The 22,964-nt window shown below is 38.1% G+C and overlaps 1 protein-coding gene across 6 annotated transcripts in view; it reads left to right on the top strand.

The window, feature by feature from the left end:
• POLR3G (RNA polymerase III subunit G) overlaps positions 1-22,964 on the top strand; it is a 103,602-nt gene that overhangs the window by 61,595 nt on the left and 19,043 nt on the right. Inside the window, exons 1-5 of one of the 6 annotated variants that reach the window (XM_040448871.1) lie at positions 85-190; positions 8,652-8,792; positions 11,282-11,411; positions 18,832-18,888; positions 21,286-21,336. In XM_040448871.1, the coding sequence (XP_040304805.1) occupies positions 8,676-8,792; positions 11,282-11,411; positions 18,832-18,888; positions 21,286-21,336 (355 nt within the window). In that variant the 5' untranslated portion in view covers positions 85-190; positions 8,652-8,675. Of the gene's footprint in view, positions 1-84; positions 191-247; positions 429-5,725; positions 5,863-8,651; positions 8,793-11,281; positions 11,412-18,831; positions 18,889-21,285; positions 21,337-22,964 lie in introns of those variants that run through there. The other 5 variants (XM_040448835.1, XM_040448879.1, XM_040448864.1 and 2 more) reach the window with 5 other exon arrangements.

Genomic DNA, 22,964 nt, shown 5'->3' with positions numbered 1-22,964 from the left:
CAGTAGCTGCAACACAAAGGAGCGTTAACGCAGGGGCACTGCAGCAGACTGGAGACTCAGAAGGAATCGCTCTTCACCCCGGGGGTCTGACTGCAGAGGCCAGGGGAGGTGCCAGGTCCTCCCACCCACTGCGCTCCGGCAAGCGCACTTCAGCCAGCGCCGAAAGAGTCAGGCCAAACCGGATGGAGAAGTACGGCGCCTGCCAAGGGCTAAAAAGCTCCTTGCCCGGGGGGCGGGGCCTATAGAGAGAGTGGGCGGGGCTAACTGTTTGGGATCGGAACAAGGCTCTGAGCCCGCGTGGAGGGCGGAGCGCGCTTCTCTAGAGGTGGAACCGGTATCCCAGCGCTCGCGCCTTCTGTGTGCACCCCTTCCTTGCCGGCCGGCACTTTGGGTGCACAGTTTTACCCAAGCCTCGAGACAGTGAGCAGGTAACAGAGGGAGCAATTGAGGGGTTGGGAGGCGATGGAGAGGGTAGAGAGAAGTTAAAGGGGCACATGGAGAAGGTGGGGGAAGTCAGAGGTGGAGATTCAATAAAGCGCTTCAGGATTGAGGGTAGTTGGGAGATAGCTTTACCTTTCCTTCTAATCCCTTCAGAATCTTTGAAAACCGCTCTTTCCCGATCTTAACGTGGCTCCACTTCCTGGACTGTTTGCAGTGAGTTAGAAGAGGATTTATGCTGTAACTGATGGTAGATTTTCAAATCTGGGGACTTTGTGATTGGTTTAGGCACGAGTCATTGCCGCAGACTTGCTGCTAAGGACAGACTATTCAGTATGTTTTCTTAACTCTTGGCACTCTAACCTGTATCGTGGGGAGAAGGGTTGTTAATAACGTCTTAATGCTCTTATAAAAAATGAAATTCTGTATTCCTTCCCCTACCCTCCATTTTTTTTTTTTTTGTTAGTTTGTCAGCTCTTGAAAGAGAGCAAAGAAAGTTGGTAGAAAAGGCTCAACTAAGTAAAGGTGGAGGCAGTCGCACCTTGTGAGAACAGAAAACGTGGATAATATCTGGGTGTGGCCCAGCCAGCCATATAAATCACCCCCACTATGAACACCAGATCCCTGTATCCACCTAGCACCTCCCAGCTATTGAAACATCAAGTTAGGCTTCAAAAATTGCCTTGAGAATTTGATTAATTATAAAGATACCCATGAGCTAGCTTTGTAAAAAATAATTATGAAAACCCTTATTGTGGCAGCTACTAATAAACCTTCATAGGAGAGATGTACTGTCCTCTCCTACACTCCTAAAAACCTTTGGTGGAGATGTAGCTTTTCTGAATATTTTCCTAATCTTCAGCCACTGTTTGGGGCTATCCTTACATGCAAGTCCCTGAGCTAGATGATCTGTGAGAATAGTATTGAGTGGGGAAAAAAAAGAAAAGAAAAAGAAGTCATGATATGGGTTCTCAAGAATTTGAGGGAAGATGATATTTATGCACAACTATTTGCAATATAAAATAGTATGGTGTATATACCACAGAGGAAGTAAAAACTAGGTGCTATAAGGATACAGATGAAAAGGATTATTGAAGAGTAGCATTTGAGCAGGGCTTAAAAGACCACTGTTTGTTAGGATGCTCTCAGCTGGGAAGTACAGAGCTTTTTGTAGTTTAGACATTTTTCCCATAGGCAGAGGGAAACCACTGTAGGAGAAATGGAGGGATATCCTTACTAGGCCATGAGCTCAGCAATAATTCACCCAGTATTTGTTGGACTTTTGCCAGGCTCTGGTAAGTGATAGAGCATGCAAATGTAAGTCTTCAAGGAGGCCTTCATATTTACAGATACATCTGCTTGTATCACACTCCCCTGGATGTCCATATTTTCTTAGTTCTCGACATGGTTCTTTCCATTTCCTGTGCTAGACTATGAGCTCCACAAGAGCAGAAACTTTGTTTTGTTCACTGCTATATTCCCAGTGTGCAGAAGATGGTCTGACACAGAGGGTGCTTAATAAATACTTGATGAATAGTTAATTGAAGGGCTTACTGGAGAGACAGACAAGAACTGGCAATCACAACATGATCTTTAAAAGGGTAATAAAAGCACTGTAGTACTTGGGAAACAGACAAGGGAGAGATCTGTCTCCTTGTTGGGTAGAGAAAATGGTCACAGAGAGGTGTCATTTGCACAGCATCTTAAATGGTGCCAGGGGTTGCGTGGTTGGATGCGGGAGGAAGGCATTCCAGGCAGAAGGAACGCTACATGCAAGAGCTGATGTAGCAGAGTAGAGAGTGGCTAGAGTGTGGTGTGTAGGGGGCAAGAGACAGAGAGTTAGACTCAAAGCTTTGTTAGGTAAGGAGAGTGACACATCAAGGTTTATGTTCTAGAGAGATGACTGGAGAGTGGGTTGAAAGTGGGAAGCTGGCAATGGGAATTTATTTGTTCTGTGTTAGAGATGGTAAAGTCCTGAACAAAAGCAGAGGTCAAGGAAGGTGAATATGTAAGAGGATACAGCTAATATTCTTCTATAAGGGTATCAAGGAAGGTGGAGAGGAGGACAGCATGACTATCAGGTTCTGACTGGGACAATTGAGGTGTCATTTATCAGGAAAGATGCTGTGACCTGTCTTTTGGTGCCTCCCCCAGCTTCCATGCCTACTTACATCAGATTGTACATTCATTCACGTAGCCACTATGTACAAGGGACAGTGTGAGATGTGGAAGACAATACATTTAGGCCACAATCACAACTCATAAAATGTTAGCACTAGGAGGAACTTCAGATATTACCTCAGCCTGTAACGTAGTGTTGTCTCTACAGTCAAATAGAATGGACTTTGCATTTCAGCTCTTGGATGCTTGAACAACACCCATCAAACCAGCTCAGAACAGTTCTGGACAGGAATTTTCAGGAAGCATTACAAAATGGAAGGATGATGCTTCTGATTTATACTTTGAAAGTCAGTGAATTTTGCCATTGCTAATTCACTTCCTTGTAAAGATTAATAAAAGTATCTGTGGGATTAAAAAAGTGTTCAACTAGCCTGGGAATGTGTTTCAGGTAGTGTAATGTGGATGAATGGAGAATGGAAAGGTACCTGAGGCTTTAACCCAGTTTTGTCTTTGTTAGAAATTAACTGTGTGCCTTTAGGCAGTCAACTAACCTCTCAGGGCTTCACTTTCCTCTTTTACAAAATGTGAAGTTTAATAGGAAGCCGTGGTTCTTTGAAAAAATTTTTTAACCATATTTACTTTTGAGAGACAGAGAGAGCGTGAGCGTGAGGGGCAAAAAGAGAAGGAGTCTCAGAATCAGAAGCAGGCTCCAGGTTCTGAGCTGTTAGCGAAGAACCTGACACATGACTTGAACCACAAGACCATGCCTGATCTGAAGTCAGTTGCTTAACATACTGAGCCACCCAGGCAGCCCAGAAAGCAGTGGATCTTAATTTACACTATATGCTGTAAACTCTGAGAATGCTTTGAAAAGTCCTAATGCCTGAATCCCGTCTCCAAAGATTCTCATTTTGTTGTTCTGGTATGAAGCCTGAGTTTTGTTTTTACATTCTGATGCTTCTAGTGTACTTCCAGGTCTCCAACTTTATAGTTCTGGAAGTTTAAAAGAAAACAACAATGTTAATAGTAGGCTGACTGAATTGTACTTCTTTGGGTAGATTTTGCTCATGACACCATATGAAAGAAAGGAAGGAAAGAAGAGAGGAAGGAAAAGAAAGAGAAGGAAAGAGAGCTTAACATTAATTGTGGAGCTATTGCTGTATAGAGAGCACTGTGCTAGACAGGATATAAAATCTCTGTTAATACGGCCAAAGAAATAAATAAAATGTAAGTGAAACTCCTTGCCTTTGGAAAAGGCCCATTTCCCAAAAGGTGCATTGTCTCTATTTCTTCCAAAATTGAAGAGTAGCAATATGTAACACCTCAATTTTTTAAAATACACTTACTTTATTGGAGGATCAAGAGCAAAGTGGGGTGAAGCAACTGCTGTGGATTTTGTTAGGTAAGGAGAGTGACACATCAAGGTTTATGTTCTAGAGAGATGACTGGAGAGTGGGTTGAAAGTGGGAGGCTGGCAATGGGAATTTATTTGTTCTGTGTTAGAGATGGTAAAGTCCTGAACAAAAGCAGAGGTCAAGGAAGGTGAACATGTAAGAGGATACAGCTAATATTCTTCTATAAGGGTATCAAGGAGACTGGACTTAGACTGGATCTTCAGGTGAAAGGGGCTACTGTTAAGCAGGGAGGAAAATGGGGTAGATTGTAGTGGAGAGAATGGTAAACAAGACATGATGATACAAGGAGTCAGGAGTGCAGGCATCTTAAAAGGGCCCTGAATACCTGGGTAGGAAGTTTGGATTTAATCCTGTAGCCAAGAGGGAAGATGAGAAGACCGACATGATCAGAATTATGCCTTAGGATGAATAATGTGGAAGAATAAATTAAAACAAATAGGAAGAACAAGGGATACCACAAAACTTGCAGTCACTCAAAAGTGATGTAGAAAGAGGTTAAACTGGATTATGGTAGAGGAAATGGAAATGAAGGGACATTTTGAAGGAAGAATTAGGTGATTGATTCGATAGGAGGGGTAGAACAGAGTGAGGAATCAATATTGATGCACTCCAAGTCATCAAGTGTTGGTGACTGGGAAAATAACATTCTGTGGATAGAAGCAGGGACATAATACCTAAAAGGCAAGCCAGTTGGTGCAGGGGGAAGATGACCTCAGTATTTTAAGTTTAAAGTGCTTTCCAAATATTCTTTTGATAGTGGGAACATGGGCTGAAACTCAAGACAAAGGTCAGTGTTGGAGATAATAGAATGGGAGAGGTCATCAAACCCTGCGTGCGGGTGTGTTTTCTGAAGACCAAAAAAAAAAAAAAAGCAGAAGACCAAAGATTGAACCTTAAGGAAATCCATATTTAGGAGGTTTAAGAAGAGAAGTAGCCAATAACAACAAAAAAACCCCAGGTTTTAATAAAGCCTAGGAAGCAGAGAATTTCAAAAGGGAGGAGGCCATAGCAAGTCATGTGCTTTGGAAGTCCAAGACATGAATGAGGACAAAATGCCAGTGGATTTTGCTCTTGGGAGCCATTGGGACCTTTGCATTTCAACATTTTTGTGAAACCAGTTCCCATCACAAGTGAGGTAAAAAGCCAAACCCTTTACCTCAACTTACACAGGGCTCCGCAAAATCCGGCCCTGACCTGCCTCTTCTTGTTCCTTACTCCTCTCCAGGGACATGGCCTTCTCATTCCTCATACACTCCCAGCATTTGGCTTCTTTCTCTGCACTTGTTCCTCCTTCTCTGTGCAGCCGTGTCTACCTCATCCCTTCATCTCGTGGCTTACAGGCCTTCTCCGGCATGGTGCTCAGATTTATCCTCCACAGAAAGACCTTCCTTGTGTGAAAAGCTAACATGCCCCTTTATTATTCTCTGTCCCTTGCCACCATTTATTTTTTTTCAAGAGCTGTGTTGATGAGTTTCTAGGGCTGCTATAACATTTTACCGCAAATTGGGCGACTTCAAATAGCCGATATTTATTCTCTCTCAGTTCTGGTGGCCCAGAGTCTGAAAACAAGGTGAAATCAAGGTGTGGGCAGGGTTCGTTCTTTCCAGAGGCTCTGAGGGAGAATTTGTTGCAGGTCTCTCCTAGCTTGCAGTGCTTCCTGGCACTCTTTGGTATTCTTGGCTTACAACTGCAGCATCCCAGTCTCTGCCTCCCATCTTCACATGGTGTTTTCCCTCTGTGTGTGTTTCCCTCTGTCCACATTTCCCTCTTAGAAAGACACCCATCATTGGAAGAGGGCTCACCCTGATTCACTATGACCTCATCTTAATTTGGTTACATCTGCAGCAAAGATTTTATTTCCAAATAAGGAAGGTCATCACATTCACAGGTATGGGGTGGGTAGGAGGGAGATACAATTCAACCCACAGCAAGAATACATACTGTTACACATTTATTTGTTTACATGTTTGTGTTCTTTCAGCCACTGAAATACTTGCCCTTAGTACAGGGACATGGTTTCATTCATGGGTTCTGCCATAGTGCCTGGAATACTCAATATTGGTCGAATGAATGACTCAATGAAATTGGCCTATATGAAGTAGAGGAAGATTGGGATAATAAGGAAATGGGGAAAGCTGCTTATAAAAAACCTTTCATTCGAGCAGTTTGGGAGGGTGAAAGAAGAACATGGCAGTGGTTGACTCAGAGGATACCAGAGATTGATGCTTAGGCCTCACTTGTGAGCCATTTTCCCTATGAGACAGTTACTGGAGTCCAAGAAGTACCTCTCAGCTCTCCAAGAGAAGAAAATGAATTTGGCAGCGTCTGTAGGTACAGAACTGACTTATAATAGCGAAACTAAAAAGAGATGGATTTGTAGGCCAGAAGGCCATGTAATCATTGAGGGTGTCTCAAGAGCTAGGATTGATTTTTCTGCCAAGGGCAATCCATTCACTAATGATACCAGTTTATACACCCAAAGGTACTTGATAAATAGGGAAGTTTAGAGGCTCCAGTGTCTGGTATTTCTCAAGGGATTTTCCATCAAACAATGGTAGCTGACATACTCTCTTCTTAGGGTGAGTTTTCCCAACTGTTTCTCAGAGCCCACCTCCAAAGATTCTGGTGTAGGTTTGAATACTTGAAGATTGCATGAGATTCGATATGTATATTTAACAAGTTCTCTGGCCAGTTCTCATGATCAGGCAAGTTTGGGAAATGCTGCCTGGGATTGTTCATCTTTACTGGTGGGCAAATCCCAGACTGGAATTAAGCCCAGTGGTCTTGACCATGCCTACAGGGCTCTCACAATTCATTTCTTAGAGTGAGTGCGTCTTTTTGCTCAGCAGTTTTCATACTTGGAAGACCTGCTTTCTGCAGACTCAGCATATGCTTGAGTGACTCAGCAATGAAACACGGCCGTTTAGATATCCTCCTCTCTTTTAGGGTGGACACATGGAATGAGCTTCGGTATTAGAATAGGTACCTTTCAGGGGCACCTGGGTGGCTCAGTCGGTTAAGCATCCGACTTCAGCCAGGTCACGATCTCGCGGTCCGTGAGTTCGAGCCCCGCGTTGGGCTCTGGGCTGATGGCTCAGAGCCTGGAGCCTGTTTCCGATTCTGTGTCTCCCTCTCTCTCTGCCCCTCGCCCGTTCATGCTCTGTCTCTCTCTGTCCCAAAAATAAATAAAAACGTTGAAAAAAAAAAAAAAAGAATAGGTACCTTTCCTCTACAACTTGTGCTTCATTGTAGCTAAATAGTGAATAAGGAAATTGATTCATGGTAGAATTCCAATTAGTAGATACAGAAAGAATAAAATTACAGCCCATAATGGAATAACGAATCTAGGCTACGATCATCAATGGCTGCTGACATCATTAGGTGGAAAGTGATGGGGAACTGTATGCTAGATGAAACAGACTGCTAGCACCTGAACCCACTGACCAGAGAACATCAGTGAGAGAGAGAAAGGGAGAGAAAGAAAGAGAAATTGGTTTTGTTTGCATCCTGATGTGATACAATAGGAGGAACAGAGCAACTCTTTTAAGTGTCCTTGTAAAAAATTAAACTCAAATTTGAGTAAGCCTCTAGTTCACCTATTTAGAAAACAGAAAATACAGCGAAGAGGAATGTGTTATACTGCATTTCACGTATTCAGTTCCTCAAATTCAGAAATGGGAGAATGTTACAACCTTGCTACTTTCAAACAGTGGCCCGCATACCAGTAGCATGGATAATCCCAGAGAGCTTGTTAGAAATGCAGGTTCTCAGCCAGCTGAATCAGAATCCGCATTTTAACAAGATTCCTAGGTAATTCTCGTGTGCCTTAAATTTGGAGAAGCATTGTATAGGAAATGACCTCAGTTTTTCAAAAAATAACGGTAAGGAAAGAAAGGAAGGGGAACTGTTAAGTCAGTAGGAGAGGATATATTGCTGTTTTCTTGGACTTGCAGGATTGATACACAGTATTATCAGTGGGAAAAGAGACTTAGAAGATGTGTGTCATAATCACCACGACAGTCAACTGCACTCTTGTAGTGACAGAGCCTTGGTATAGGGATCTCTGTTCATATACTGCCGGCTCAGTTCTCACACTGTAGAGATCAATCCTGTTTCAGACAATTCACAAGTTCAGTAGAGAACTTGAGTATGTGACATCTCTACTGTGGCCAAAGTTGAAAAGAGTACAGGTTTATCTTACCTTTAATTTAACTATTTCAGATGTTTTTTTTTTTTTTATCATTTAAAAATCTAAAGTGTATATGACTCGTGGTAGTCTTCAAGCTGAATGAAAAAGCTAGGTGGTCTGTCTTCATCAGCCAGACCTTTCCTTGTCCACACTTCTTACATATGTCTGAAATCTTGACGCCAAATCACAGAGGGGTGGAGAGAATTGCATCAACTGGCTGTGTGCAGTGGTCTGGGCAGCATCTCAAAGGGGACCCAGGGTCAGCTGTTCACCCAGGGCCTGGTGAGGTAATTGAGGCCATCATCATGTCACCTGCCAGACCTGAGTAGATGTGAGGAGTTCAGAAATCAGTTTAGCGTATGTTTATTATTTCTTTACAAGTTTTGCTTTCCAGAAGTATTTTCCACTAGCCACGCTACTTAAGGGACAGAGTTTTATATTCTGCTTTAAAATGTTGATTTCCTTTTTTTTCATGTGATGTCTTTCAGAATTTGCTGGTATAACTAGTTCTAATGGCTGGGAACAAAGGACGCGGACGTGCAGCTTACACCTTTAATATTGAGGCAGTTGGATTTGGCAGAGGTGAAAAACTACCCGATGTAGTCCTGAAACCACCCCCACTATTTCCTGTAAGTACATTAACAGCAGATTTCTCACGGCTGGTTTTTTCATCTTTCAAAGAAAATTAAAATTCTGCACAGGACTGAATATATAACATCCTTATAATATCTTAAGTGTAAGAAAGTAAAAGAGAGTGTGCTTCACGGCCACTGTTCTTCCCTGAACCTCTTCTAATTTTTACACTGCCTTCTAAAAACAAAAAAAACTGTATACAACTTGCCGTGAATACATTCAGTACAACATGAACTAAGAAAGAATTTTTTCATTTCCTATTTCTTCTGTTGCTATTTTTGATGTATTCCAATACCAAAATAATATTTTGTTTTTTAAATTTTTTTAATGTTTGTTTATTTATTTATTTTGGCAGAGAGAGAGAATGCAGGCAAGCAGGGGTGGGGCAGAGAGAGAGGGAGAGTGGGAGAGAATCCCAAGCAGACTCTGCGCTGTTAGCAGAGTGTGACGTGGGGCTCAATTGCACGAGCTGTGAGATCATGTCTCCCAGCCCCTCAAAACAATATTTTTAAAAGGTTAGGTTTTACAATGCTCCCTAGTGGTCCTCAGTCTACTAGACTTTCACTTAATGATTTTCTTCTCATCTTGTATCTACACAATTTGATTTTGCTCCCTAGTGTACCGTTTTGCCTTTGATTCCCCACTCGGCTGTTTCTGGTTTTGGCTTATTTCTCTATTTTGTTAAAGTCAGTTTGAGTTTTGTTGCTGTTTCTCAAAATCTAGTTGTTCCTGCTACATTTAGTGTTGCTTTTAAATCTAATGAGTATGCTGTAAACCTAATTGGCATAATGTTTAATTTAATGCTTTCACTTTACATTTAGTTTGAAACCTGAGCTTACATTTCCAGATGTGTATGTGCTGCAATATAAAAAATGAAAAACTTATAAATGACCAGATACCCTTCGATCCAGCAGTTTCTCCCCTATTTCAGAAGGGAAAAGTCTTTTGTCGAATGATTTGTGTAAGTAGAGGATGCTGGACAAATGTATCTAGGGATCTAGATGTCTTACACAGGGAGTCTCTACTTTTTGCTCTTGACATTTTGCTTTTCTGATATTTAGTATAGCCTGAAACAATGACAGATACCTCATGTATGTGCATTATGTCAATCACTTTATACATTGATTTCCTTGAAAACAACTCTTCTCCATGTGTGAGGTTACTTCTAAACACTGGAAATATTAGTACATACTGTGTTGTTGTATAGTTGGAATAAAATTGAAATTCCTTGCTGCTGGCAAACTGGCTGTGTTTGATATGGCCTTGCTGGTGTCTCTCTGACTCTTGCTACCAGTGTCCTTCTTGCTCCTTAGCCATCATGGCCTCCTTGTTCTCTCAGGCCTTTTCCTCTGCCAGTTTCCGTGGCTGGAGCCATCTATTCCCAAGTCTTTGCATGACGACTTCCTAATTTTATCCGGAGCAGTACTCAGATGTGATTTCCTGAGAGGTCCTGTGTGCTTACCCTGTCTAGACCAACTACCTCCAACCTCCGTGTATCCTGTCAGTCACACTTTGTTCTACCCAGCCTCACTTTTTTTATGCCACTTATCGCTACCTCAAATTGCGTATTTCCTCATTGTTTACTTATTTCTTGTATTTTTCTCTTCTAGTATGTAAGTTCCCTAAGGGCAAGAAGTTTGACCCGTTCATCATAGTATCTTTTATTGTCTAGCCATGTCTAGCTTATAGTAAGCACCCAATAAATAGCTGTAGAATGAATGAATGAACTCAGAGTGAAATTTTGAAAATGTACCCTGTACGTAGTTCTGATACCAGAAATGTCTTTTTCTTTTAGAAATCTTTTACTACATACCCTGAGACCCCACTTTTTAATAAATATATGTATTTCATGAATATATATACATATGTGTGTAATTTTATAAAATTGAAGATGTAGATTCAAACTCCCGCTTTGTCATTTACATGGTTTATGAGCTTATAGATTGTTCACACCTCAGTTTATTTACTGTAAAAGGGGAAGTACTGATGATACTTTAAGTGGGATCATGGATGTTGAGTGATGAGGACATCCTGGTCAGAGTATCAGAGTAACCACTTGTACATGATAACTGCTACTTTTAATCTTTTTTTTTTTTTTTTTAATGCTACTTCTCCCATCAATACCACCACTACTAATTGAGGTTACTAGGGGACTAAAGCAGTTACTCTCATTTGGGTGCCTTGACTTCTAAAACATGTAATCATAGTCAACAGACTATATAACAAAATACTTGTTGGTGTGGTCAGTAGGAAAATTAAGAATCTTTCCTACTGTCTAAAATGAGAGCAAAGTAGGAAATAGGCTAAAAAGTTAAATAGATTACAAAAGCTCAACGTCTTTTCAGTTGATTGTAAAACTTAGTACCTGGGAAATGTAGTTTTTCAATAAAAATGAAATTTTCCAGATTATAGACAAAAAGGATGTTAAGAAACTTATTTTATTAAAAAGGCACACACACATACACACACATTGTCTTTTAAACAGGATACAGATTATAAACCGGTGCCACTGAAAGCAGGAGAGGGCGAAGAATACATGCTGGCATTGAAACAGGAGTTGAGAGAAACTATGAAAAGGATGCCTTATTATTTAGAAACACCTGAAGAAAAACAAGGTGGGTTTGGACCCTTTGGTTATGTGGTTGAATGTGTACAGACGAGACAGTGTTTGTGTATAAGACAGAGAGTAATTTGGTGCTGATTGATTTAGTTACATCAGAAATTATCAACTACCATAAAAGAGCATAGTTCTGTTGATTCAACAGAAAATGTATTTTAAACTTTCTGATATTTTATTTTTAAAATTACCTTTTAATAGAAATTTCATCGGCTTGGTGAAAATTACAAAAAACAGAAACAATGAAAAGTAAAAATCACCTCTAATGCTTATGGCTAGAGATCTATTAATATTTTATTATACATTCTAGATTTTTTTCTTCTGCATGTATATGGTTTTTATAAAATTGGTTTCATATTCTTTGCATCTTCCTTTTTTACCCAATAGCATGTTATTAGCATGTTCACATGTCCTCAGTATTCTTGGAAAATTAGATTTTTAATCATTATGTGGTATTCCATGATCTGTATATAACATTATTAATTGTACGTAGTTCTCTGCTATTAGATTTAAAGTGTTTTCTAGTTTTTTGCTCATATATGTATATAATGCAATGGTTATCCTTACACATACATTTTTTGTATCTAATATTAAATTTAAAATGTATTTAAAATTAAATATGATTAGTTAATATTTTGGTGAAAACTTTTAGAAGCCATAAATATATTTTTGACTTATGATTTGTACATAAGAAAACATAAAGGGTGTACTCCTTGGTTATGCCAAGGACAGAGAGGAGAAATTACCATTGGAGAAGGCTTGAAAGTCTCAGAGAGGGAGTGGGAAGTGGTTTTAGAGGAAGAGAACCCATTCCTGAGTAGTTATTTAGCACATTAGATCTGTATTGATTTTCAGTTTCTGCCCTCGAATGTTGAAATTAGAGAGATCAATATCATCCTTGAGTTCCCAAAACAACATCATTAAAGCATGAGAAATTCATATAGTATCATCTCATTCCATTAGTATTAAAAATGCATTCCATTTTCTCTCTCTCTAAAAGACTTAGAACTGGCTAAGAGTCAAAAAGAAAGTCTTATATAGTAATATTACATGTGCTTATAATTATAAGAAGCATTTTAGACAAGTTCATTTATTTTTCAAACATAGCTGCTTGAAGTTTATATAGTGGTTTAGAAAGGTATATTTTTATCTCAAAAGTGCGGATTTTTTTTACTTTCATGATTGTGTTACATGCTTTTATCTATCTGAGTTCAAAAATGAAATTAAAGCTCTAATTGTAAAGATTTTTAAAAAGATTAAATGAACTAATAAACATTCTTATTAGAAAAAATTATAGTCTAGGGTATACTTTAATCTTTTAAAAATTATTGTTTTCTCTAGAGTATGGAACAGACTTAACTAAATGTGGTCATTATTAAAGCATAGGTCTAATTTGCAAGTATATCATATCATTAAAACATATCTGGGAGTCTTTTAAACAGGGAACACAATTTCATTGCTGGTTTCTGGGAGTGGTTGGCTTGTACCTGGATTAACAGGCTCTTTATCTTTGATGACTACAGGAGTTATTTAAGAATACAAGGAATCGTTTCTGTTTCTTTCTGGAAAAAAACACTTCTCTAGGATTTTCCAAATTGATACAAGTATATTCTCCTTCAAAATCTTCATGTTTACCTTTCTTTTCTGATGTAATGTGTTTTAAAAAATTACAGTTGAAAATGTTTTTAAAATATATACATACATATGCATGAATATAGGTTAATATAATAAATACACATATATACATATATACACACACATAATGTTTATGTACTCTGCACACCATAAATGAGAGAGAATTGGCCAGACTGAACAGCAGTATGCATCTGTCAAAGGAAGCTATATTCTGGATGGTGTTCTATCACTGTACCTTTATCAGCCTTCTCCCATCACTCATCACCTATATGCTTTAAGAAAGAGAGACTTAGGAATTCATGTAAAGAACTAAATGAGGGTAGGAGATCTCCGGGTTTCCTGATAACCTTGTGGCTAGTGGCTCAGGGCATTGAAATCACAAAGAACTGAGGACATAGAATAAAAATATTTCTTATCGTGATGTTTTCACAATTTGTTTATAATGCTTTCAGGTAGAATTATAGAAATGATTGGTATTTTCTTTATAAGGAAAGTTATTATTTTTGTAATAAAAGAAAAACACCAATATTGTTATTTTAATGAATTGTAGCTGCAAGGATATATGGAGAGCATCTGATCCAATTGTTCCCAGCTCGGGTTCCTGCATTACTGGGGTCCTCTGAGGTAGAAACAGGAGTGACAGTGGCCATTCTGTAAGCCATTTTTAGAACTTCAAAAGCTTAATGGAAATCATAACATTAACCTGCAATATGGCCACAAGATCTGCTGTTGAATAAATGGAGTTTGGTTTTTGTTAACTGTCAATGTGCCATCAGGGTCCATGAGACCCCTATTTTGATTTTTTATTTTCTTGTAATGTTTGTTTATTTATTTTGAGAGAGAGAAAGAAAGTGAGCAAGGGAGAGGCAGAAAGAGAATCCCAAGCAGGCTCTATGCTGCCAGTGCAGAGCCCGATGTGGGGCTTGAACCCATGAACTGCAAGATCATGACCTGAACCAAAACCCAGAGTCAGATGCTTGACCAACTGAGCCACTCAGGCATGCTGGAGTTTATTTTTGAGCAGTGATATTCATAACTTTAATTTTTTTTAAGTTTATTTGTTTATTTTGAAAGAGAGTGAGCAAGAGAGCATGAGCAGGGGTGGGGCAGGGAGAGAGAGAGAGAGTGAGAAAGAGAGAGAAAGAAAAGAGAGAGGATACCAAGCAGGCTCCATGCTCTGTGTGGAACCCAGCTCAGGGCTCGAACCCACAAACCGTGAGATCATGACCTAAGCTGAAATCAAGAGTCAGTCACTTAACCAACTGATCCACCCAGGCGCCCCCATAACTTTTATTTTTTAATAGAGATCTTCTAAAAAACAAAGAGAATTTATTTAAAAAAAAAACAAAACTCATTTTATCTGAGCATTACCATATCAGCTCATTGGATCCTTTTATAAATTTAAATACGTTTTGGAATCTTAGTGATTTCACTTTTCCTTCATCTGTAAACATTTTGCTGTTTTATCAGCACAGATACTCTTTCATCATTACTCATCAGTTATCCCCCACTACCCTGGGAAAAAGAGACTAAAACATCAGAAACAAAATGGAAAAATGGTGAAGTTGCACGGAAGGATGGTACAGCATTGAAATAAGTCAGCACGGTCACATCCTTCCGTGTTTCTATTGTGTTGCCCAAAGTATTATAGTAATGTTTAAGAAGATATAAAAAGAAAAGAAGTCTAGAGAGACTCTTGTCTTTGTGGTTGTTTTTTGTTTTAGCTTTCATAAAAGGCAATTGAGAATTCAGAATTGTTCATTTTCTGCCCATAATGGTGCAGAGAAAAAAATTGACAGGGGAAGATGTGACACAATCACTAGACAAAAAAGAAGAATGTAGAGGCAGTAATTCCTTGGGCGCCAACGATGATCATGAAATCGTTGTATAAGTAAAATTTCAAACTGAGTCTTCATCTGACAACATTCTAGATGAATCTTCTCAAACTCAAGAGTCAGTGGGTAAACAATACATCTCTAAGAATAAAAAGGAAATATGGTATTCTTCTTGAAGAGCACCTCGTTACACACTATTTTGTGATAAGAACCTGGAACATCTAGTCCGTTAAAATGACATGTGATGATATTTTTCTTTTTTTATATTGATGTACCAAAAGTTATTTGGTGTAGTTTGTGACTGGACACATGCTGAAGGCAAAGACGAAGATGATCAAAAGGCAATAGGTTGTGTAGGAATGAAACAGTTTGTTGGATTGATCATGTTAATTAGTAATTATAAATTTAATAATGAAAATGTTTTACAATTATAGACCAAAGAAGATGGCTGGGCCATTCTCACTTCATTACAAATGTGAGCTATCAAAGCTTTTTAAAGTACTGTATTTTGATGATGAAAGTGTAAGAAGAATTGCACTTCTTACAATTCTGGAACCTATTAGGAATGTATTTCTAATCTAGAATCATTTGGATGGTGCAAATGTGAGAAGAATCAGGAGTAAGAAGTTAGAACTTATTAATAAAATGTATTTAAAATCTGGAATCAGGATATATGAAATGGATACATTCAAAGGTTGTACATGAAAAATGTACATGTGTTCCTAAAATGCACAGTTGATGCACAGTTAACTACATTCAAAAGACTTGCTGGGGCACCTGAGTGATTCAGTTGGTTGAACATCTGATACTTGATTTTAGCTGAGGTCATGATCCCAGGGTCATAGGATTGAGCCCTGCATCAGGCTTAAGTCTACTTAAGATTCTCTCTCTTGGGGCACACAGGTGGCTCAGTCAGTTAGGCAACCAACTCTTTTTTTTTTTTTTTTAAGTAATTCAATTTTTATTTATTTTTTATGTATTTTTTATTTTTTTTAATATATGAAATTTACTGTCAAATTGGTTTCCATACAACACCCAGTGCTCATCCCAAAAGATGCCCTCTTCAATACCCATCTCCTACCCTCTTCTCCCTCCCACCCCCCATCAACCCTCAGTTTGTTCTCAGTTTTTAAGAGTCTCTTATGCTTTGGCTCTCTCCCACTCTAACCTCTTTTTTTTTTTTTTCCTTCCCCTCCCCCATGGGTTCCTGTTAAGTTTCTCAGGATCCACATAAGAGTGAACACATATGGTATCTGTCTTTCTCTGTATGGCTTATTTCACTTAGCATCACACTCTCCAGTTCCATCCACGTTGCTACAAAGGGCCATATTTCATTCTTTCTCATTGCCACATAGTACTCCATTGTGTATATAAACCACAATTTCTTTATCCATTCATCAGTTGATGGCAACCAAATCTTGATTTCAGCTCCGGTCATGATCTCACCATTTGGGAGATCGAGCCCCACATCGGGCTCTGTGCTGACAGCATGGAGCCTGCTTGGGATTTTCTATCTCTCTTCCTCTCTGTCTCTCTGTCTCTGTCTCTCTCTCTGTCTGTCTGTCTCTCTCTCTCTCTGCCACTCCCCTGCTCACTCTCTCTCTCTCAAAATAAATAAAGTTAAAAGATTCTCCCTCTGCCCTTCTCCCCTGCTCACACACTCTAGGAAAAAAAAAATGGCCTTCAAAACCAGGGAAATAATGGAACATAAATTTGAATTTACTGTACTTAAGTTCTTTTTAAAACTTGTAATACTTTTCTTTCTTTTTAAATAACAATTTTATTGAGATAAAATTCACATATATAAAAATACACTTTTTAAAGTATACAATTCAATGGCTTGTAGTGTAGTTACAGAATTGTACAGTCAATAGTACTGTCTAATTTTTAGAACCTTTTCATCTTTCTGAAAAGAAACCCTATACCCACTAGTATAGGCTTCTATTCTCTCCTGTCTCTAGCCCATGGCAGCTACTAATCTGCTTTGTAGTGTTTTGTCTGTTCTGGATACTTCATATAAATGGAATCATAAGGACCCCTGGTTGGCTCGGTTGGTGGAGCATGCAACTCTTGATCTTGGGACTATAAATTCAAGCCCCACATTGGGTGTAGAGATTACTTAAAGATAACATCTTTGAAAGAAATGGAATCACAAAATGTGACTTTTGTGACTGCCTTCTTTAACTTAGCATAATGTTTTCATGGTTCACCTGTGGTACTGCAGTCTTCATTCCTTTTTATGGCTGAATAATACTCCATTGGTTGTATATACCACATTTTGTTTACCCAGTCACCAGTTGATTGACATGTGGGTCAGTTCCACTTTGGAGCTATCATGAGTAATGCTGCTTTGAACATTCATGTATTTTCTACTGGGTGGACACATGTTATTTCTACTGGGTGTATATCTAGGATCATAAGATAACTGTATTTAACATTTTGAGGAACTGTCAAACTATTTTCCAAAGTTCTTGCAGTATTTTACGTCACCAGTGTTATATGAGGATTGCAGTTTCTCCACATTGCTAGCACTTGTCATTGCCTTTTTGGTTGTAGCCATCCTACTGGGTGTTAAGTGCTGTCTCATTGCGGTTTTGATTTGAATTTCCCAAACAACCAATGATGTTGAACATCTTATCATGTGCTTTTTTTCCACGCATATCTTTGCAGAAATGCCAGTTCAAATCCTTTGCTTCTTTTTAACTGGGTTTCAGTAGTTGTTTTTCAATATCGCTCATTCTTCTAGAAGTTTACTACTAAAGGTTAAATTTATCTAAAATATGCAATCTGTTGTGGAGAAAATTTTTAAATGCGAATTCTGGGAATTTGTGCTGATTTCTCTTTACAGGTGAAAAGCTTAAGAGCAGGATTGAAGTCAAAACAGTTAAATACCTACAAAAGCCTGGTCTCTTGGTCTCTCTGATCTATGATTTATTTTGGTTATCTTTGTTTAACACCATGGCTTTGCTGTTATTTGGGATCATTTTCACTTGATCTTAGCCAAAAGGCCGAGAAGCGATGGGATCATTTTCTTAACATGGAAGAAAAAGTACATACTTGGGCCTTGCTTTTTATGTTTTCATCTTTTGGTTTAACTTCCCTTTTTTCATGGCTGTACTCCTAAAACCACATTTTATGATGAACTATGGTTTCAAGCTATGGCATGATGCTGTCACTTACGCTGCCAACTATGGTTTCAAGCTATGGCATGATGCCAACTTACACTGCTAGGAAAGGGTTTGGGCCCTCATTGAGGGAGTTTCTTGCAGCATAGTGGGCAAAGCAGAAACAAGAGCCACAGCTATGGCTCTCCCATTTTGGGCAAGCCCAGGAGGTCCCTGCAGAGTTGTCAGCAATTGACATGGAAGGCTTTTGGCTTGCTCAAGTCCAACCCTACCTACTCCTACCCTTTTCCCCGTTCTGCTCCTCAATGGATTGTGAAAAGTAGCTCACTGAGAAGCCTAACTGTGTATTAATGTATGTATCAAGCACTGGGGGTGAGCAAACAGCTCTCCACCTCCACTTAGGTAGTTAATACATCCCAGTTAAACAAGATTTAAAGACTGGGAGCTGGAGGCCAGTGTCACAAGAAGAAAATAGAAGATGCCAAGTGACTTTCTTTCCTGGTATTTAAGTGGCCCTCTGACCTGGCTTTGGGCTTTTGTGAATATTTTCAGAAATGAGTCAGGTTGTCTGATTCTAAAAAACATGCTTAGGGTTTCTGCTCACTCCCAGCCATTCATACCCAGCTGCTTCTTGCCACTTCCTTAAACGTGTGATACTAATTGAACTTTCCAGTAGGTGTTCAGAAACACTTTAGGCACAAATATAGGAAACTGTGTGTGAAATAAAAGATGTTACCTGGTGTTTTCAGTTATTTTAAAGGAATGGCTTAAATGCAGGCTTATTCTGCAGTTTTCTAATGAACACTTTTTCTTTTTTTTCCAGATATTGAAAGATACAGTAAAAGATATATGAAGGTGTACAAAGAGGAGTGGATACCAGGTAATTATAAAACTGAAAATGTTAAAATAATTTTTAAAGTTTATCTCCCTACCCCCTATTTTTTTTAGGGCAAATTTTTTACTTTTACCCTAGGAATTTTCACTGTAGGAAAATAGTTTGGCTCTTTCCCTATAATTAATTACTAATATATATCTTTTGAAAACTAGGATGAAAAGATTCTTATACCATAACAAGGAAGAGTTGAAATGTTTTTGAAGTTCTTAAAATATTTTTTTATAAAATAGGACTTGCCAAATGCATTTGGGCTTTCCACTTCATTTTCCACAATCACCATTTTAATCTACAGTACCAATTATACTTCCATGTTTGTGAGTGATTTCAGCTTGAGAGGAGAAAACAAATCCAGGCAGACAGTATTGAAGCCAAGCTCATGGACCTTCCTTTCAAGCAGATATAGACTATTTTTATTTGCTCAGAAGCTTTTTCAACAGAACTATATCTAAGAGAGATTTTTTCAACATTCACAGATTTTCCTTGGACACAGGCAAAGTAGAAGAGGCTGGAGAGATTTCATCCAGCTCATTCATTTTACAGACAAAAAAGTAATTGCCATAAAAATGAAGTGACTTATCAGGGTGACTGGGACAGTACTTCTAGAACCTGGGCCTTCTCATTTTAACTCACTTCCCTTTGACATCTCTGTCCTTGTTGTTGTGGTAACTGCCTTTAGTAAGAATATAAATGGCATTTACAGAATTGTTGCTTTCACGAGTAATACTGGTCTTTTCAGTGTGCATCATTGTTAAGGTTGGATTCCCCTTGAACACTCTCCTGTCTCCTATATCAGATCTCTCCCATCTTCCACATCATATTCATCTCCTTAAAGGATTCTCTTTACCTACTTTTTCATGATCACCTATGAGTCATTGATAAAAGCAGAAATATATTCAAAGCAAAATTTATTAATTCAGGTAAAATGGCTTGAGATATAAATGCTTTCTCCAAAATACCCTGAGGTTGTTGTTTTTTTGTTTGTTTTAGTAGGCAGTATTTTTTAATCCATTTTTATGTTGCTTCATTTTTCTGATTAACTCTGTGCTTAAAAATTAAAAGAAAGTGGGGCAGCTACTTGTTAAGCACCTGACTTCAGCTCAGGTCATGATCTTGTGGTTCATGAGTTTGAGCCCTGCATCAGGGTCTCTGTTGTCAGTGCAGAGCCCCGACTTCATATCCTCTGTCTCTGTTTCTCTCTGCCCCTGCCCTGTTCTCACTCACACGCACACATGTACACACCACTCTCTCTCTCTCTCTCTCTCTCTCTCTCAAAAATAAACATTTAAAAAAATTAAAAGAAAGTGATAAATTAGAGAAATTCTTTACCTCCTACAGTCAAAATTATTTATTAGAGTGAATTTACTTTTCCACGGCTTTTTTTATTTTTAATTATAAAGTTTTGGGTTAATTATTAGAATTACTTAATTTTGCATGTGTTGGGATTGTGGTCATATATTTTAACTTTTGAAAAAAAATTCCTTATTACGTAAGAAACACGTATCAACTATAGAAAACTTACAAAATACAGCATGGTCAAATAATACATAAATAATAAATAAGAAAAGCAGCTGTAATCCTAACACCCATAAAGAATTACTATAATATTTTGTTCCCAACCTAGAGCTTTCTCTGCACAAAAATTAAATATATGAAAATATTTATATGTTAGGTTTATTTTTTACTGGGATTCTATATGTAATGTCTTTTATTTTAAGTATTTATTTATTAATTTTGAGACTGGGGATGGGAGAGGGATGGAGAGAATCCCTGGCAGTCTCCATGCTGTCAACACAGAGTCCGATGTGGGGCTCAATCTCATGAGATCATGAGATCATGGAGATCATGACCTGAGCCAAAATGAAGAGTCAAAGGCCTAACCAACCAAACCACACAGGTGCCCCTGTACTTACTATCTGAGAAACTTTTTCTTATTCAACAGTATGTCATGATTAACAAAATTTTTCTACATTATTTTTCTTGTTATGAAAATTTCCATATTTAAAATTGATTAGATAAATACTATATAACTATTGACAGAAAGTCAATATATAGCACTATTTCAAAGTTTTTTTTTTAATGTTTATTTTTTTTTAATACTCTTTATACTCAAAGTGGAGCTTGAACTCATGACCCTGAAATAAAGAGTCTCATGCTCTTCCAAATGAGCCAGCTGGGAGCCACCAAAGTTCTTTTTAATGAACTCTCTTTTTTTCATAGGAGAAAATATATCACTTAGGCTAAATCTGTACAGTCAGATATTAAGAAATTTTATTTTCATTGATTAACCAACTGTCATGTCCCTTTAAATAGTCATATCCAGTGCCACTAATTCCCAGAGGAAATTGCAACTTTTGTATTTTTTTTTTTCTTTTGTACATGCAGATTGGAGAAGACTCCCAAGAGAAATGATGCCAAGGAAAAAGTGCAAAAAAGGTACATTGACTAATGTAATAATCCAGGTAATAAAAGGTTATTGCTCAAATTCTAATTATGGAATGAATTCTCAATCTGAAGTTACACTCAGCATTCTGAATGCTTTTTCTTAAAATATGTTTGACATTTTGATTATTGTGTTAAAACTTTCTGTTGTTGGTTTTTTGCTTTGTTTTGATACTTTGTTTAGTTTTTCCGTTCTTTAATTATGGAATTTTGATGTGCTAGAGAAGACTTTTCAAGTATTGTAGACATTTTACTTTTGAAAATTTGAAATTTTGCATATAAATGTATTTGATGGTTATACCATCTATATCCTAAGTTTTTAACTCATATATTTGGAACTGGCAAAATTTGGGAACTGGTAGATTAGAACTTTATGTGGCACACAAAATACCAAAGTGAAAATTTCCAGTGTGGTGTTCTTTCATAATTCCGCTGAGTGAATAGTTGTTGAGAATCTACTATTGCCAGACACTGTGCTAAAAGAAATGAAACAATGAGCAAAGTGGGAATAGTCCTTGCCTTAATGGGGCTTACAGTAAAATGAAGTAAAATCATTAAATAAAAACACACTGTTCTCAGTGGGAGGTCAGGGAAGTTTCTTCGAAGAAATGTAATTGGAGCCCGGATTGCATGATGAGTAAATTTACTAAGATGGAATTGGCAGAAGAACATCCGAGAAAGACCAGGTTTGTGGGGGGAAACCATGAGTTACAGTTTAGAAGTGGTCTTTAAGTTTCCTTTGAAATATACAAATAGAAATGTTGAGCATGTTGTTGGATACAGGGGGATGGACTTCAAAATGGAGATGATAGGGATCAGCATAGGTACTATTATTGAAACTGTGAGGAAGGGTGACATTATCTAGGCTGAAATTAGAGAACTAGAAGAAATGAGGGCCTAAGCCTAAACTTGGAGGAATGCCAAAATTTAATGGGCTGGTAGAGGAGGTTGAATCAGCAAAGAAAGGAGATGGAAGGAGAAGGGATGGGGAGGGAGAGAGGAGAACCAGAAGAAAGTGGAGTCACAGAAGCAAGAGTATGCAAGAAATACAGACCATTTCAAATGGTGATCAACAGTGTTAAAGGAGGTTAAACAAAATTGCTATGAGGTCAAGTAAGATACAGATTGGAAAATGTAAACTAATTTTTGACTTATTGATCATTGTTGCCCTCAGGGAGAGCTTTTTAAAAGATTTGTAAGCATGGAATTCAGATTGGAATGGATTAAATAGTAAATGGGAATTTAGGAAAAAGGGACAGCGAGCATAGATGAAAGTTCGGGAAATTTGGATATGAAGACTAAAGAAATGAGGTGCCTGGATGGTTCAGTCAGTTGAATGTCCAGCTCTTGATACTTGGTCATGATCTCATGGTTCTTGAGTTCAAGCCCTGTGTAGCTCTGTGCTGATAGCACAAAGCCTGCTTGGGATTCTCTGTCTCTCTCTCTCAAAAATAAATAAACATTAAAAGAAAGAAAGAAAGAAAAAGAAAGAAAGAAAGAAAGAAAGAAAGAAAGAAAGAAAGAAAGAAAGAAAGAAGAGAGAGAGAGAAAGAGAAAGAAAGAAAGAAAGAAAGAAAAGAAAGAAAGAAAGAAAGAAAGAAAGAAAGAAAGAAAGAAAGAAA

This window comes from Herpailurus yagouaroundi, unplaced genomic scaffold (assembly GCF_014898765.1).
Source record: "Herpailurus yagouaroundi ecotype Mexico unplaced genomic scaffold, PumYag 29, whole genome shotgun sequence".
In the NCBI taxonomy this organism is placed as follows: domain Eukaryota; kingdom Metazoa; phylum Chordata; class Mammalia; order Carnivora; family Felidae; genus Herpailurus; species Herpailurus yagouaroundi.
The sequence above is the reverse complement of the archived record's forward strand: the minus strand, read 5'-3'. Positions and strand labels throughout refer to the sequence as shown.